Raw genomic sequence first — 14,269 nt, 5'->3', positions numbered from 1 at the left:
GATGGAAGGGACCTCCGGGATCACCTACTCCAGCCCCCTGCAATGCAGGAATCATAGCTGTCAATGTTTTCCTTTTTTTAAGGGAAATTCCCTTATTCCAAATAGGATTCCTCACAAGAAAAGGGAAAAGTTGACAGCTATGGCAGGAATCTTTTGCCCAACATGGGGCTCAATCCAAACCCACAACCCTGAGATTAAGAGTCTGATGCTCTACCAACTGAGCTATATCAGCACATAGTGGGGCAGAATTTTCTACTGTTTCGTTTCACTGGATGACCTTGGTTTTTCATATTATGAGAAAGTGTGTGGGGTTGGTGGAACCTGTCTGTTATGTACTGAGTTGAATAGGATCCAAAAGGCAGCAGTCTGATTGGTCCTAGAACAATAGGATCCAGAATGCAACAGTCTGATTGGTCCACAGGAGCCACCCAATCCAGCTCCAGGTGGAAGGGAATCCGCAACCTGATTGGCCTACAGGAGAATCCCGGAATTAGCCAATCACATGGGGCCCATTGTGTAAATGTATATAAGGCAGACATTCTGGGGGAACTTCCATTCCTCCTTGCCACTATGAGCTGAATAAAGAGCATGAAATCTATTCTCGACTCAGAGTATATTTCACTTTCCAATTTGTTACCATGCATAATTTTATGTAGCCCCCCCCCTTACTTGCCTCCTCACCCTCTAAACAAATGCCCCCAATATCATAAACAACTGTAGTATGTAGCTAGTGGAGTCAAGCCTTCAGCAAGGTGTAATATTGTGTGCTGGAGGGTAGAATTACAATAAGTGTGTCCCTGTTCTCACCTGCAAAGATCTGGGAGGTACATAAAGGTCATTTCATGCATGGCATTTCACTAACGTGGGTTTCATTGATTCTGAAGCTGGCCTTTCACTGTGGTCATAGAACATTCTTAGTTTATGCAGTTGCATAAACCACAAAACAACCATACCGTGTACAAGTTATTAGTGTAGTGGATGTGTTCAACAGAACCTGATTTAGATGGTGAAAATGTACAAAGGCTTGTGTGAATTTTAGACACTTCTCTATTTTTGCCACATAGACATATGCTAGCAATGGCAATCCTTGCAATGAGTTCTGGAAGCATGTTTGCACACAGCAAATTAGTTCTTCTTCACAGGGGATCATTATGGCATGTTTTTCGTCACACAGGTACACATGGCACGTTCACATAGCAAAACAGAAAATTTTCACATAAACACCCTGACAGCATACATGGGGTGTACATTCTTTATTAACTGCACCCATGTGTGCAGACACATGGTATGTAGGGTTTCTGTCGCTTCAACATTTGAGTAGAAGAAAGAATCTTTTGTAAACCTATGAACAGCAGTATTCATGCAAGGAAAGTACGCAACATGCAGACCTAAATGTTCTCAGTAACAGTCATTTAAAAGGACACAAAACAGACACGGATTCTTGCCTAAACTGAATTAAGCTTCTTCCATTTTAGCTCTACAGACTGGATGACTAGGCACTAAAATGGGAAGTGTGATTCAGCATAAGTAAATATAAAGTTATGCACATGTGTGTGTAGTAATTTCACATATGCATGTTCTTCGGTGATCACTTGTAGCCAAATAAGATTGTCTTCCATGAATATGCTCTTAACTGTGTGTCCCTAAGTGACTGTGGAGGCCAATTCTGGATCCACACATCCTTCCACAGTGGGGACATAGGTTTCCAGGTGGGAGTTGATCATGGTGAGGATTTGCCAAACATGCCTTCTTCTTAGCTTGTTTCTCCCTTTCGTCCTTTCGTCCAAAGTCCATGATGCCTTTGGTAGAGGCTATTCTCCAACTGGAGCGCTCGCAGGCCGGTGTTTCCCAGTTGTCAAGAGTTTATACATTTATGGGGTCTGAAACTGAGCCGTACCTTAGGGTCAAGGTGGGCAGCTCAATGAAGATGTCGACTCAGCTGTGAGAAAGACAAAATCAATGTTAAGGATAACTAGGAAAGGGGTTAAAAATAAAGAGCCCATTATAACTATGCTGTTATACAAATCCATGGTGGGACCCCCATGGTGGTCTTGGCTGCCACTCCCAGTCCCCAGTCTAGCTGCCTCATTCTGGATTAATTGTAGTTTCTGGGTCACCTTCAAAAGTAGCCCCACGTAGAGCGCATTGCAGTAGTCCAAGCAGGAGGTAACCAGACCACTTAGAATACTCTGAGCAGTTATGGTAACCCCACCAGGGCATTGCAGAGCTGGGAAAAGGTTCAGAAAATGGCGACCAAAACAAACAAAGGGCTGGGGAAACTCCACTCTTAGAAAAGGGAATACACCACTTTAGATGAAAGGTGTAGACAAATTCATGGAGGATAAAGCCGTGAAAGGCTGCTAGCCATGATGTCTATGTACCACCTCCAGTGTTAGAAGCAATAAGTCTCTGAATATCCACTTTGCAGCTTCGCTATGTTTTTGTATATGTTGGAAGCCTCCCAGAGTGGCTGGGGCAACCCAGTCCGATGAGTGGGGTATAAATATTGTTGTTGTACTATTTTATTGTTGTTAGCCGCCCTGAGCCCAGCTTCGGCTGGGGAGGGTGGGATATAAATAAAATTTGTTGTTGTTGTTGTTGTTGTTGTTGTTGTTGTTGTTGTTGTGTTTGGTTGGCCATAATGAGAACACGATGCTGGACAAGAGTAACCTCTTGCCTGATGGCAGCAGGGCTTGTCTTTCCTTAGCTGCTAGATATTGTGCTCCTAACCAGTTTACCGATTAGGCTGAAGTTTGAAGGTCTTAGGAAGACCATGACATTAAGTAACCTATTAATGCCTCCAAAAATATTGGCAGAAAAAATATATTTACTGACAAGCAGCTGGATACATTTTTTTTTCTTGCAGTGCAGTTCATCCTTCTCCATTATATTTTATTCCTAGGAATATGTTGCTACTAGGCAGAATTATGCTGTGGGCAAGACCATCTCCTTATGAGAACTGACAGCTGGATAGTGAAACTCAACAGCAAAATCTTAATTCTATACCAGTCAATGCGAGTTTGTGCAAGGCCACAGCTGAAGTGACACTGGCTTCAAGGAGGAGGAATAATAATAGTCATAGTGATGAAAAGTATTAATTTACACAATATTACATCAGCTAATGTAATTCATCATCGCAAAGAGGTATATTTGCACTTGCACTTGAGAAGAGCTGTATTTACTTTGCTATATATATATATATCTCCTCCTTACACTGGGAACTCAGTGACCATTACAATTCAAAGCAGGTGACAATATGTATTCATTTGCATCTGGTCTTGCTTTGGGATCAAAGTGCGCAAGCATCTGTCATTTACATCAGTGGGATTGAAGAGTGTTTCGCTTTGACTGGATCATGCCCTAGATCTGTAAAGTTTCTTTCAGATCATCAAACAAACCATGTAATGCAAAGAGACCCAGTAACAAAATTTCAAGTGTATTAAAATGGAAGGCTTTCTGAAACCTTGCCCTTCTGAAACTGCGAAATTGCTGTAAACAAAACAGAAAGTTTAGGGCATCCTTTACTGCTTCTGGGACTAAATTCAGTATGCACAGCTCTTTTTTATTTTATTTTATTTTAAAGAAAGCCAGACAGCACCTGTGGACTATCAAACTATCGTTAGGCAATTGTTTTCGGGCTGAACAATGGGGGTGGAGCCATTGTGTGGAAGAAAATGATGTTGCATGTACCCCTCTTTGTTTTTGCTATTTGGGGAGACTTGTAAATACCGTATTTTTCGCTCTATAAGATGCACATTTCCTTCTCCAGAAATTAAGGGGAAATGTGTGTGCGTCTCATGGAGTGAATGCAGGCTTCTTGGCTTCAGTGATAGCAACGCAAAGCCTCTGAAGCGCAGTGGGAGCTCTCCCGCCACGCTCCAGAGGCTTCAGGTTGCCTTCACTGAAGCCTGGAGAGCGAGAGGGGTCGGTGCGCACTGACCCCTCTTGCTCTCCAGGCTTCAAAGATAGCCCCCTGAAGCGTCTGGAGCATGGAGGGAGCTCCCACTGCTTTCCAGAGGCTTCAGGTTCCTTTCGCTGAAGGGTAGGTGCCCCTTCAGCTAAGGCTCAGCACCCCTTCAGCTAAGCGGGAAGAGAAATGGTAGGGGCTCCGTTTCTCCTGCCGCTTCGCTAAAGGGGCGCTGCGCAGAGAGGGGAAAATTTTTTTTTCTTGTTCTCCCCCTCTAAAACAAGGTGCATCCTATGGTCGGGTGCGTCCTATAGAGCTAAAAATACAGTAATCCCTTATCTCACTCTCTCATAACACCAAAACTTGTTGACATGCATTGAAGCCAAATGTTCAGGAAAAGATAAAGTACTTCTTCCTGCAGTACCAGTTTCTGGAAACCACCAGAGGGGAGAGTGCTCTATTGCTTGAATTCTGCTTGTCAGTTTTCCATAGGCATCTGGTTGGCCACTGTAAGAACAGGATGCTGAACTACATGGGCTCCTGGCCTGAACCTGCAAGCTCTTCTCATGTTCTTATTAACAAGAATTCTAAAATGGCCATTGGTAGTGATCAGGATTTTTTAAACAACAACAATAATCCTCGTTATAAAGGCTGTCCCTCTGAGTTCACCAAGTTTGCTATCCAGCATATAGTTATTTTTAAACATACTGAAAGTGTTACAGTTCTCTGAGGAACAGATCCAAGACTAACATCTGTAATGTTTTCTCACCCACCATATAATATTAGTAATGGACAGCTGTTGTTTAATGACTGGTACATTTTTAAAAGACTGCTTAATGCTTCAAGGCAATGCAGTTTTGGTGTCGCATTAATAGATTTTGATTATCTAATGCTGGCATCTGAGGCTGCAAAGTCCAAACTGAGCTAGGCTTTATTCAGATACCATTACAAAGTATGATTAATGAGGAACTTTAATAATGTTTTGGTGTGGTGTCTAAATTGGCAGGCCATAGTTTGTGATCAGACGTTAAAAACAAAACTTTGAAGTAGGTTTGCAAACCATTGTTTATGTTAACCATAGTCTTGTTGTAAACCTTCTTCAATCAATGATGGTTTCAATGTAATATCTGACTTGACAGGCCAAAGCTGAAGCTATTTTTCTGCCTGGAGAGACTGCTCCCCTGTGGAAATTTAATTGAACTAATGAAAATGAATAGTGAGAGGATGGATAATTAGAGCAGATAGGCAACTCTAAAGCATGGTTTGCCTGCTCAAATGATAGTTTGGCAAGTCCTGTATTTGGCATATGATCTGGTTTGCTCCTCAGCTCTGACTTGCTGTTGGCCTTGCCTGATCTGACAGTGACCTCGGTGCTTCACAGTCATTCCCACGCCAGCAAATGCACAATCTGGATCACATTCCGCTTCAAATTTGTTTTGTTTTGTTTTACAGCTCAACCCCTTCCTTGGAAAAAATGTAAAACATGAACGCAACAAACACACGTTTGCAAATCAGCACACCATACCTAGAAACATCACTGCCTACTGTTCCCAGTCAAGTGGGTTTGTTGCTGCATAATGTGAAAAACCTACCTAACTCCCTTAACCTTGAGTGGATGGATGAATGTTTTGACAGTGGAGTTGCTGTCAGTTTGATGACCTTGACAGTCTTCCTGCTCTGCTTATAACATAGTTTTTGCACACTAATAAGGAAGGGGGGGAGGGAACAGACCTGTTTCTTTCTAGCCAGCCTGAAGAATTTAAAGCATTCACCTGAACTCTAACATTACACTCTTGGATACAGTCGGAAAATAATGTGAGCATTTTCTGCCAAGCCTGACAAACACATATTTCTCCCCAGTTACTTTTGGTGTGATTATCTCAAAAACTTCCATTAATCAAAGCTCACTCAAGCTTACTTTTCCTCCAAATACTTAGGGTGCCTCTCTTTCGAGAACAAGACCGTTTGCTCAAAACTGTGAACAGGATACTTTATTATGTCAAAATAAACCATCTGGCCGTACAACTGTTTCTAATTACTTCCCTGCCTAGACTGTAAACTTTGGGGTTTGGCACTGGCCTTTCCTTCCAGAATGCTGCCCAAATCCAGCTTCCAGGCAGCTAATCAAAGGCACTTGGTGGAGCACAGGAGGAAGGAGCCAGTTCTGGCCAGCTCAGAACTCTGCAAACCTTCTGGGTCTGTCTGTGTTTCGGACTCCGCTGGAGAACTCTTCATTTACTGCTTCCCTGGGATCTAAGCATGCATACTCAGGGGCTTCTCAGCTTGGTGCCGTTTCTATTCATGTCTTCACTCTTCGTCCTGCTGCCTGTTATTTCGCAAAGTTTCTCCTTGTCCCTGCGGTAAGCTAGGATTTTAAGCTCTGTTGTTGTTGTTTTTCCAGCAATTAGCTTTTAGGGGCCAGGCAACAAGTTGCAAGGAAGAAGCCTTAAAGAGGTATTTCTCTCCCTCCCCCCTCCCTCCCCCCCTCCAACCTGCCGCTCGACTCTTTGTAAAATTTGAGCAAAAGAGCAACAGCATATCTGAGTGCAGAAGCAGAGTTGTAGCTGTAATTTGCGTTTTGACATCCACATTTGAACTTCAGAAGATACAGAAGATATCCCAGATCAGATGGGTCAGGCAAAAATTTGTTGTCTCTTTTGAGCATTATCCTGATGAGCACACGTTAGAGCTTCCTGAGATTTACTGACTTTGTTTTTTCTGGGCTTCATATATTTGCTGGTCAAACTCTGTTAATTTGTAGCACGCCAGTGTCATCCCTATTCATGGTCCTGGTAAAAACAGCTTTGCGGGAATCTAGATCTAGCATCCTGGACTAATTTTGCTCGTATCCTAGGAAAACTAATAAGGAGGAGAAAAGGCACAATGGCTATAAATTCCCACAGTGGCTATAAATTCAGATTAAGATGCATAGCAATAGGGGTATAAAGTCTTGCAAATTCCATTGCCTGGATTTGCAACTTGTCAGCTTGTATTTGAGTCCTGCTGCATTCCACTTTGGACTTCATTCCAGATAGCTCAGTTGGTAGAGCATGAGACTCTTAATCTCAGGGTTGTGGGTTCGAACCTTACCTTGGGCAAAGGATTCCTGCATTGCAGGGGGTTGGACTAGATGACCCTTGGGGTCCCTTCCAACTCTACAATTCTATGCTTTGCCATAATAAATAAAATATTTAACTCCATACTTCTTTAAAAAATAATAATCCAGGAGTCTCATCTGGATGCTCTTCTTCTTGAATAAATAAAATACTGTTGAACTATTGCTTTAAAATGGAACAAGTAAAGATTTGGTATTAGGCTGGTCGTAAGGTGTTGGTCATTCCGTGCAATTTGATAGCCGGAGGTTTAAAAGGAAACTAACAAGGAAAGAAATGTGTGCCATTACTGAAACAGTTTTATAGTTTTATGCCTTTATGTAAACTGCCTGAAATGTGGCTTTAATTTTTTTTTCAAATGAATAAAGTAAATACTAAGATTCTGATGGGCATTTATATGGGTCATGTCACCCGTTGGGTGGAATTCCAGTAGCAATAATTTTGGGGCATTGTGATTGGGAAGGTTGGCAAAGATGGGGAGGGAACGGATGAATTAAAATAATAATCTCCCCAATATGATTCAGTACCTTTTTCTGGAAAAAAATAAACCATCTTCCCATTCAGAACATTAATGTACTGTCAAAAATAGAGATGACACAGGACACCTTGCTAGGCAACCTGCAGGAAAGTATTTGTTAGGTTCTCAGGTTTACTTCGGTATTCAGTTGTATAGACCACATTCCTATGAGTCAGTACAAGTACTAGCCGTTCCAACTCTTGTTTGCATCTTCACAGCACCCCCAAGAGGAAAGGTACTGTTATTCCTATTTGTGGTTGGAGTGGGAAAACAGAGTAATTCAAGTGTAAGTTGTGTGTGCCTGATAGTGATTTGCCCAAGGGACAGTTCACGCTGCTCAACCCTTCTGTGCAATTTTGCACACAAATGCCAGAGGAGAGAATAGGGGCATGAACAAAGCTGCTCTCACAGGAAGGCGGCACCCATTTCCTTGTTGTTGCTGTATTCCAGGATTACAGAGACAGCAGCCGACTCCCCACCCAAATTCACATGACTTTTCTTCACGTAGCCGGTGTTACCTTTGCATGGAGGGCTTTGGGAGTGTGAACCTGCCGGGCAACTATAAAATAAGATTGTGGCTGAATCCCCACTCAGTTACGATGCTCGCTGTGGGTAATCTTGGGACAGTCTCAGTTTATGCTTCCTTAGAGGATTGTTGGGACACGGGTGGCGCTGTGGGTTAAACCACAGAGCCTAGGACTTGACGATCAGAAGGTCGGCGGTTCGAATCCCTGCGATGGGGTGAGCTCCGTTGCTTGGTCCCTGCTACTGCCAACCTAGCAGTTTGAAAGCACGTTGAAGTGCAAGTAGATAAATAGGTACCCCTCCCGCGGAAAGGTAAACGACGTTTCCGTGCACTGCTCTGGTTCGCCAGAAGCGGCTTAGTCATGCTGGCCACATGACCCGGAAGCTGTACACCAGCTCCCTCGGCCAATAAAGCGAGATGAGCACCGCAACCCCAGAGTCGGCCACGACTGGACCTAATGGTCAGGGGTCCCTTTACCTTTAGAGGATTATTACATGGTCAAATTAAGGGTAACCTTTCCCAAGTGCCTTTAGAGGAAAGCCAGCATGCACATGCAATAAATAAATAAATTATATCTAGCAAAGCGTTTCTCTTCTTCATTCGAAATGCAGAAACAAAGTTGTTCCTGAATGCAAGCATTGCTGAAATAGCACTGGGTTCTGCTTGAAGAAAAAGTGCACATCTATCACACTGGTGCGAATTTTCAAGCCACACGCCAATGTTAGTGTGTGGATTAACAGATTTTAATATCTAGCCACTTAGCCCCATTTTTATTTGGAACCCAAAATAAATGTTTTTCTTAAAACCCAGAAATTGGTTCCCCACCAAGTTTAATTCCAAAATAATCTGTGGGCTGATTGCCGAATGAGTACAACCCAGCAGCACAAGTTTCTACATCATTTGTGTGATTCTCCCCCCCCCTTTTTTTTACAACTGGTTGTTTTCTTAATTCCCTGCAGGAATGGTTGGGGAAGGACCTCGCCTTGCCGACTGTCCCTGACCGAGTCAGAGCGCAGGTGTCGAATCCCTGGTGGAAAACTCTGCAGTGGCAGAGGCCAGTGTGACTGTGGGGTCTGCATCTGCCAAGTGACCGAGCCGGGCAAATACTATGGGCCCCTCTGTGAATGTCATGAGTGGGTGTGCGAAACCTACGATGGAGAAACTTGTGCAGGTAAGCAAGTCTCAACAGCTCACAGAGGTCCACAGTATGCTTCAAATGTGGTCACGACATCTCTGTGGCCATCTGAACTGTTGGTAGGTGCTGGTAAATGATGGGACTGGAAGCCTTTACTATTGGGTTCCTGTATGAGTAGAGAGTTGTGGGAATCTTGGAGGTTCTCGATGTAGGTGGGTGAAGGCAGAAAAACTGAGCTGGTTGTGGCCACTCGGCAATAATGACTTTGGTTGAGCATGGTTATATGGTTAGCACGGCCAATGATTGAACTTTGGTTGACCCACTATGTTTAGGGTTAAGGTAATAAAGACTGGTTGATTAGAAGAGTCCTGGTTCTTCTGAGTTTCTAAATAGCTAGAGACCATGTGAGACTTCTTCAGTCCGTGTCTAGCTGGTGAATTAGTGTGGTGTAGTGGTTAGAGCAGCCTTCTCTAACCTGGTGTTCCCCATTTGTTTTTGACTGTGACTCCCATCATCTGTGGCCATTGGCCACACTGGTTGAGGCTGGTTAGATTTGTAGACCAAAAATATGAAAGGCACCAAGTTGTGGAAGGCTGGTTTAGAGTGAGACACTTGCACTGGTAAGACCCATGTTCAAATCCTGACTCCACCATGAATTTCACTGGATGAGAAAGTTGTTCTGAGGTTAAGGGCTGGTTGGAGAACCATGCAGATAACATTGAATTCCTTGGAGGGAGGTGGAATATAAATGCAAAAAATGAATAGCTTTTTGTTGGAGACTGATGTTTATTTATATGCCATGAAGAAAAAGCTCACTTGCTCATTTCTGCACCTTTAAAAGCATGAGAAGAGGGTAGGATTTTTTCTTCTGCTCAATTGGCACTCTTTTTTATAAGATGGCAGCATAAGATCAAGCAGATTGGGGGAGTGCATGTGGGACCAAGAATGAAGGAGACTTTTCCTGTTGGAAGGTGCCTTTTGTATAAGGGGTTCCCCTCCCCCCCAAGACTTACCATAGGCTGCCCCTAGTCAGGAAGCACACCTTAATACACCCGATACCAGAGGTGGGGGAACTTTTCAGCTTCATGGGCTAGATCCTTATAAGGCTCTATCACATAAGCCAAATTTGACAGGTGGGCAGAGCCACCCACCCTGTCAATCAATTGATGTCACAAATGACATTGGGGGGGTTGGTACTTTGAAGTCCCAAAGTTCGGACTTCAAAACTTTTAAAGGTAAAGGTAAAGGTACCCCTGCCCATACGGGCCAGTCTTGCCAGACTCTAGGGTTGTGCGCTCATCTCACTCTATAGGCTGGGAGCCAGCGCTGTCCGCAGACACTTCCGGGTCACGTGGCCAGTGTGACAAGCTGCATCTGGCGAGCCAGCGCAGCACACGGGACGCCCCCGCCAGTAAGCGGTCCCTATTTATCTACTTGCACCCATAGGTGCTTTCGAACTGCTAGGTTGGCAGGCGCTGGGACCGAACGACGGGAGCACACCCTGCCGCGGGGATTCGAACCGTCGACCTTTCGATCGGCAAGTCCTAGGCGCTGAGGCTTTAACCCACAGTGCCACCCATGTCAAAACTTTTAGCAGGCAGCAAAGCACTGCTAAAGGGATGTTTCCCCTCCCTTCCTTTTGAAACTGAGCAGGTTCAGGGTGTGCAGGACAGCTCCTTGCAGACAACTTTCTCATGCATCTCAGCCAATCAAGATCATCTTTCTGCTTGAAACAGGGTGCAATGAGTCCATGCCCAAAGCTAACATCACCAGCCAAATTGGACACCCTGGCAGGCCTAAAAATAGCCAGTGAGCTGGAAGTTTCCCCTCCCTACATAGGCTATCCCACAGGAGATTCTCAGCTTTATTACAAGGACACCTCCCTTCAGCCCAGCTCTAGCAAAAAACCAAAGAGATGAGCTTTGGATTTTATTTTCCAAAAATCAGTAGAAAGAGATCGTAACAAAATCTTGTGAAATATCATTAGAACACAAAGGGGTAGCTCTAACAACTGTGCAGCCTTTTGTGACAGCTTCCCTTTTAAGGCAACGAAACCAAATGCCCAAGTATAAAGGAGATGCTTGTTTGGGGTATGGGGAGGGGAGAAGAAAAGGGAAGGTACAAAATCACACACGTAGGCTTGAAATCAAAAAGTCAATCTAGCTTAGCTAGTTACATGGGTTTCATAAGATGTGCAAAAGAGAGGTTCTGAGAGAGAGCAAAGATATATATAGTTTTATTTGAATGCTGCCTCTTCATAGCCAAAATCATGCTCAAGACTGCTTACAACATGAGAAAACACATAATTACAAACATAATGAAAGCAATCATGAACAATAAATTAAGCATCAAAAGTACACAACCAAACTGAACAATTTCCACATAAATCATAATAAGATATAAAATAATATAAAAAATACCAAAAAGTAGTATCAATAATAGCAGCAACCCTCCCCCACCAGTAATACCCCAGCCCAAGAGTTTTTTCAGCCACCTCAGCTTTTATAGCTGGAGTCAAGTCAGGGCCCTGCCCTCCAGGACTAGTGGGGAAAGGCCTGCCAGGACTTACAGCCAAGATTGGCTCTGGCCTTTTCAGCAGCCTCAGCTTTTGTAGCTGGAGTCAGTCAGCATATTTCACACCCTGGTCTGGTTGCCAAGGGTCTTTCTGGTTTGTGGTCTGAACGGTTAAATACTGCATTTCCCTTTTTTGGAGTCTGTAGATAAGGCCATGGCAGTTTGGGGAGCAGAACCAACTACTGAGTGCCATGAAGTTTGTGCACTCCACATGCTGTGTGTGGACTTCATCATTCATGCTGAATGCCTTGGGCACCACCCCCTGCGCATGCATGCACACACCCACACACCGATTCCATGTATACACTGCATGAAACAGGCCCTAGTCATACTAATCTTTGATTTAATTCCATCCTCTCTGTGTAAATCTTCTTTAGTGTCCACTGTGCATTAACACTAGATTCTGGCACATGGTGTCTGCTTGGGCTGCAATCCTCCACTTGCTTACTAGGGAGTAAATTGGGTTGAATCCAGGGCACAGTATGAGCAAACATGCATAAGTCTGAGCTGCACAAGAGCCTCAAACTTGCTGTGAATTGAAACAGTTGTAAGGCATGATCACAATGTTAGTATTTTCAGTTGTCTGTTTTAATTGCTCACATTCTGTTGTCAGGGTTAAGAGTTTTTAAATAGCTCAATAACATGGGAACAGAGGAAAAACTGCAGTCTTTTCATTTGTCAAAGGACTAGGGACTGTTCGCTGGGGCTTTTTCACATCACATCCTCTCTGAATATTTGTACCGGTTCCATGTAACGTGTCAACTTTTCGGGCCAGGCACCACAATTAGGTCAAAGCAAATGTTACAGAGAGTGCCATTAGTAACAAATGCGTTCCAGCAATGTGCTTGGCAAATTTCATTGGAAAAGAAATAGCAACTTATTTTAACAGCAACGTTGTTAAGAATAATAAGTCCAATAATAACAAACCCCTATAACGTGAATGCTTTTTAAAAAGAGAAACTAGTACTTGGCCCCCTTTCTCCTGCTGCATCATACAGAAATGTTTAATGTGCTCACACAGAACACTGTTGCTTAGGATAGAATACATGGACCCAAAATGTCATGCACATCGGACTTAGGTCTGGGCTGCATTTTCACTTTCAAGAAGATTTTCGGTGCAAGAGTTCTGCTTTCAAGGAAGCTGCTTTTGACAGGTGCTAAACACAATGGAAACCAAGTGTAATTCTACATTTTCTTGCGGATGTTTGAAACTGTTTGCTGCCACTGAATTGACTTTTTTTGTTGCTGACACTGCTGTTATCTCACCGTGAATGACCCCAGCCAATAAGGGATCACATAATGGATATGATGACATCACAGGTTCACTTAAGGCTTGATGACAGTGAGAGCAAATAGAGTTGCATATCCCTTGCTCCGTTAGATATTGCTGAGGCGTGTATATGTGTGCAAAATATCAGGCTGATGTTCACTGTTTTGCTTGGTGTGCTGCAATGCCTTCTACTTTCTGTATAAGCTGAAGCTGAAAGTATGGGGTATTTTTTCTGAAGCCTAACTTCCCTAAAGTTTTAACGATACTGACTTTTCCACCATAATAATTACTGAGTTCAGTGAGAGAAGAAGAATTTGGATCAACTGCTTTTAACGGCTTTCCCCAAACTGCAATGCTTCATCCTACCATAAAGGGATCAAGTCACCCTCATAAGAATTAGCATGGAGGTGGGGTCATTAAGATGCCAAATACCATATCTGAATAGCGGCAAGTAAGATTTTATCCTATATAAAACCTGCTATTCTTACTAGGCAGCCTCACCAACTTGAGACCACCAGACAATGTATTAATAAACTACCTTATTTTATGACTTTGAGGAGTGCAAAAACAATAGTGTGAGCTCCATTCAGGCTGCTGGGTCACAAATTCTTCATGCTTACAGTGAGACAAAAACAAAAAGGGTTGATACAGGTGAGGATCAAGAATTATTATGGTGATATACACAGACAGTTAACGTCAGTTTTGAGTCATAGTGTATATTAGTCCTTGCCTCTATCATGTTTGGAAATCTGCTATAGGTAGAGTTGTTTTGGGCATGATATTAATGTTGACTGAGGATAAACTGCCATCTTATTTTTCATTCTTATTACAGTACGTGGAAACAGTCTCATTTTGTTTCTTATTGTGCTGTTCAGTTTAATGAAGACTTTTTAGTTACCAATCTTTGCTTTGAGATTAATGCTGGTCCTGGGAAGGTTAAATGAAAATGAATCCAAAGGGTGGCTTATAGTTCAAACGCAGGGTATCTGTTGATAATAAAACAGTTTGCAGCAGTCGTGTCTTGAGGAAAGCAAGGCAGAAATGTTTTTTTTATTCTTGTAAGTCCCAAGTGTGTGTGTGTGTCTGTGTCTGATATATATATGACATGACTCTGGCATGAGGCATCCAGCATGTGTGAAGAGGTCTGTGTGAATCTGAACTTATGATATGGTTTACCTTTGTAGATTGTGGCATGAGTGTAAGATTGCCATAACTCCCAATATGACA

The 14,269-nt window shown here is 43.2% G+C and overlaps 1 protein-coding gene across 1 annotated transcript in view; it reads left to right on the top strand.

The window, feature by feature from the left end:
• Positions 1-6,042: 6,042 nt before the first annotated feature.
• ITGBL1 (integrin subunit beta like 1) overlaps positions 6,043-14,269 on the top strand; it is a 139,367-nt gene continuing 131,140 nt past the window's right edge. Inside the window, exons 1-2 of the mRNA XM_028728201.2 lie at positions 6,043-6,267; positions 9,023-9,234. Of these exons, the coding sequence (XP_028584034.2) occupies positions 6,167-6,267; positions 9,023-9,234 (313 nt within the window). The 5' untranslated portion in view covers positions 6,043-6,166. The remainder of the gene's footprint in view (positions 6,268-9,022; positions 9,235-14,269) is intronic.

Source organism: Podarcis muralis, chromosome 4 (assembly GCF_964188315.1).
Source record: "Podarcis muralis chromosome 4, rPodMur119.hap1.1, whole genome shotgun sequence".
Lineage (NCBI taxonomy): Eukaryota > Metazoa > Chordata > Lepidosauria > Squamata > Lacertidae > Podarcis > Podarcis muralis.
The sequence above is the reverse complement of the archived record's forward strand: the minus strand, read 5'-3'. Positions and strand labels throughout refer to the sequence as shown.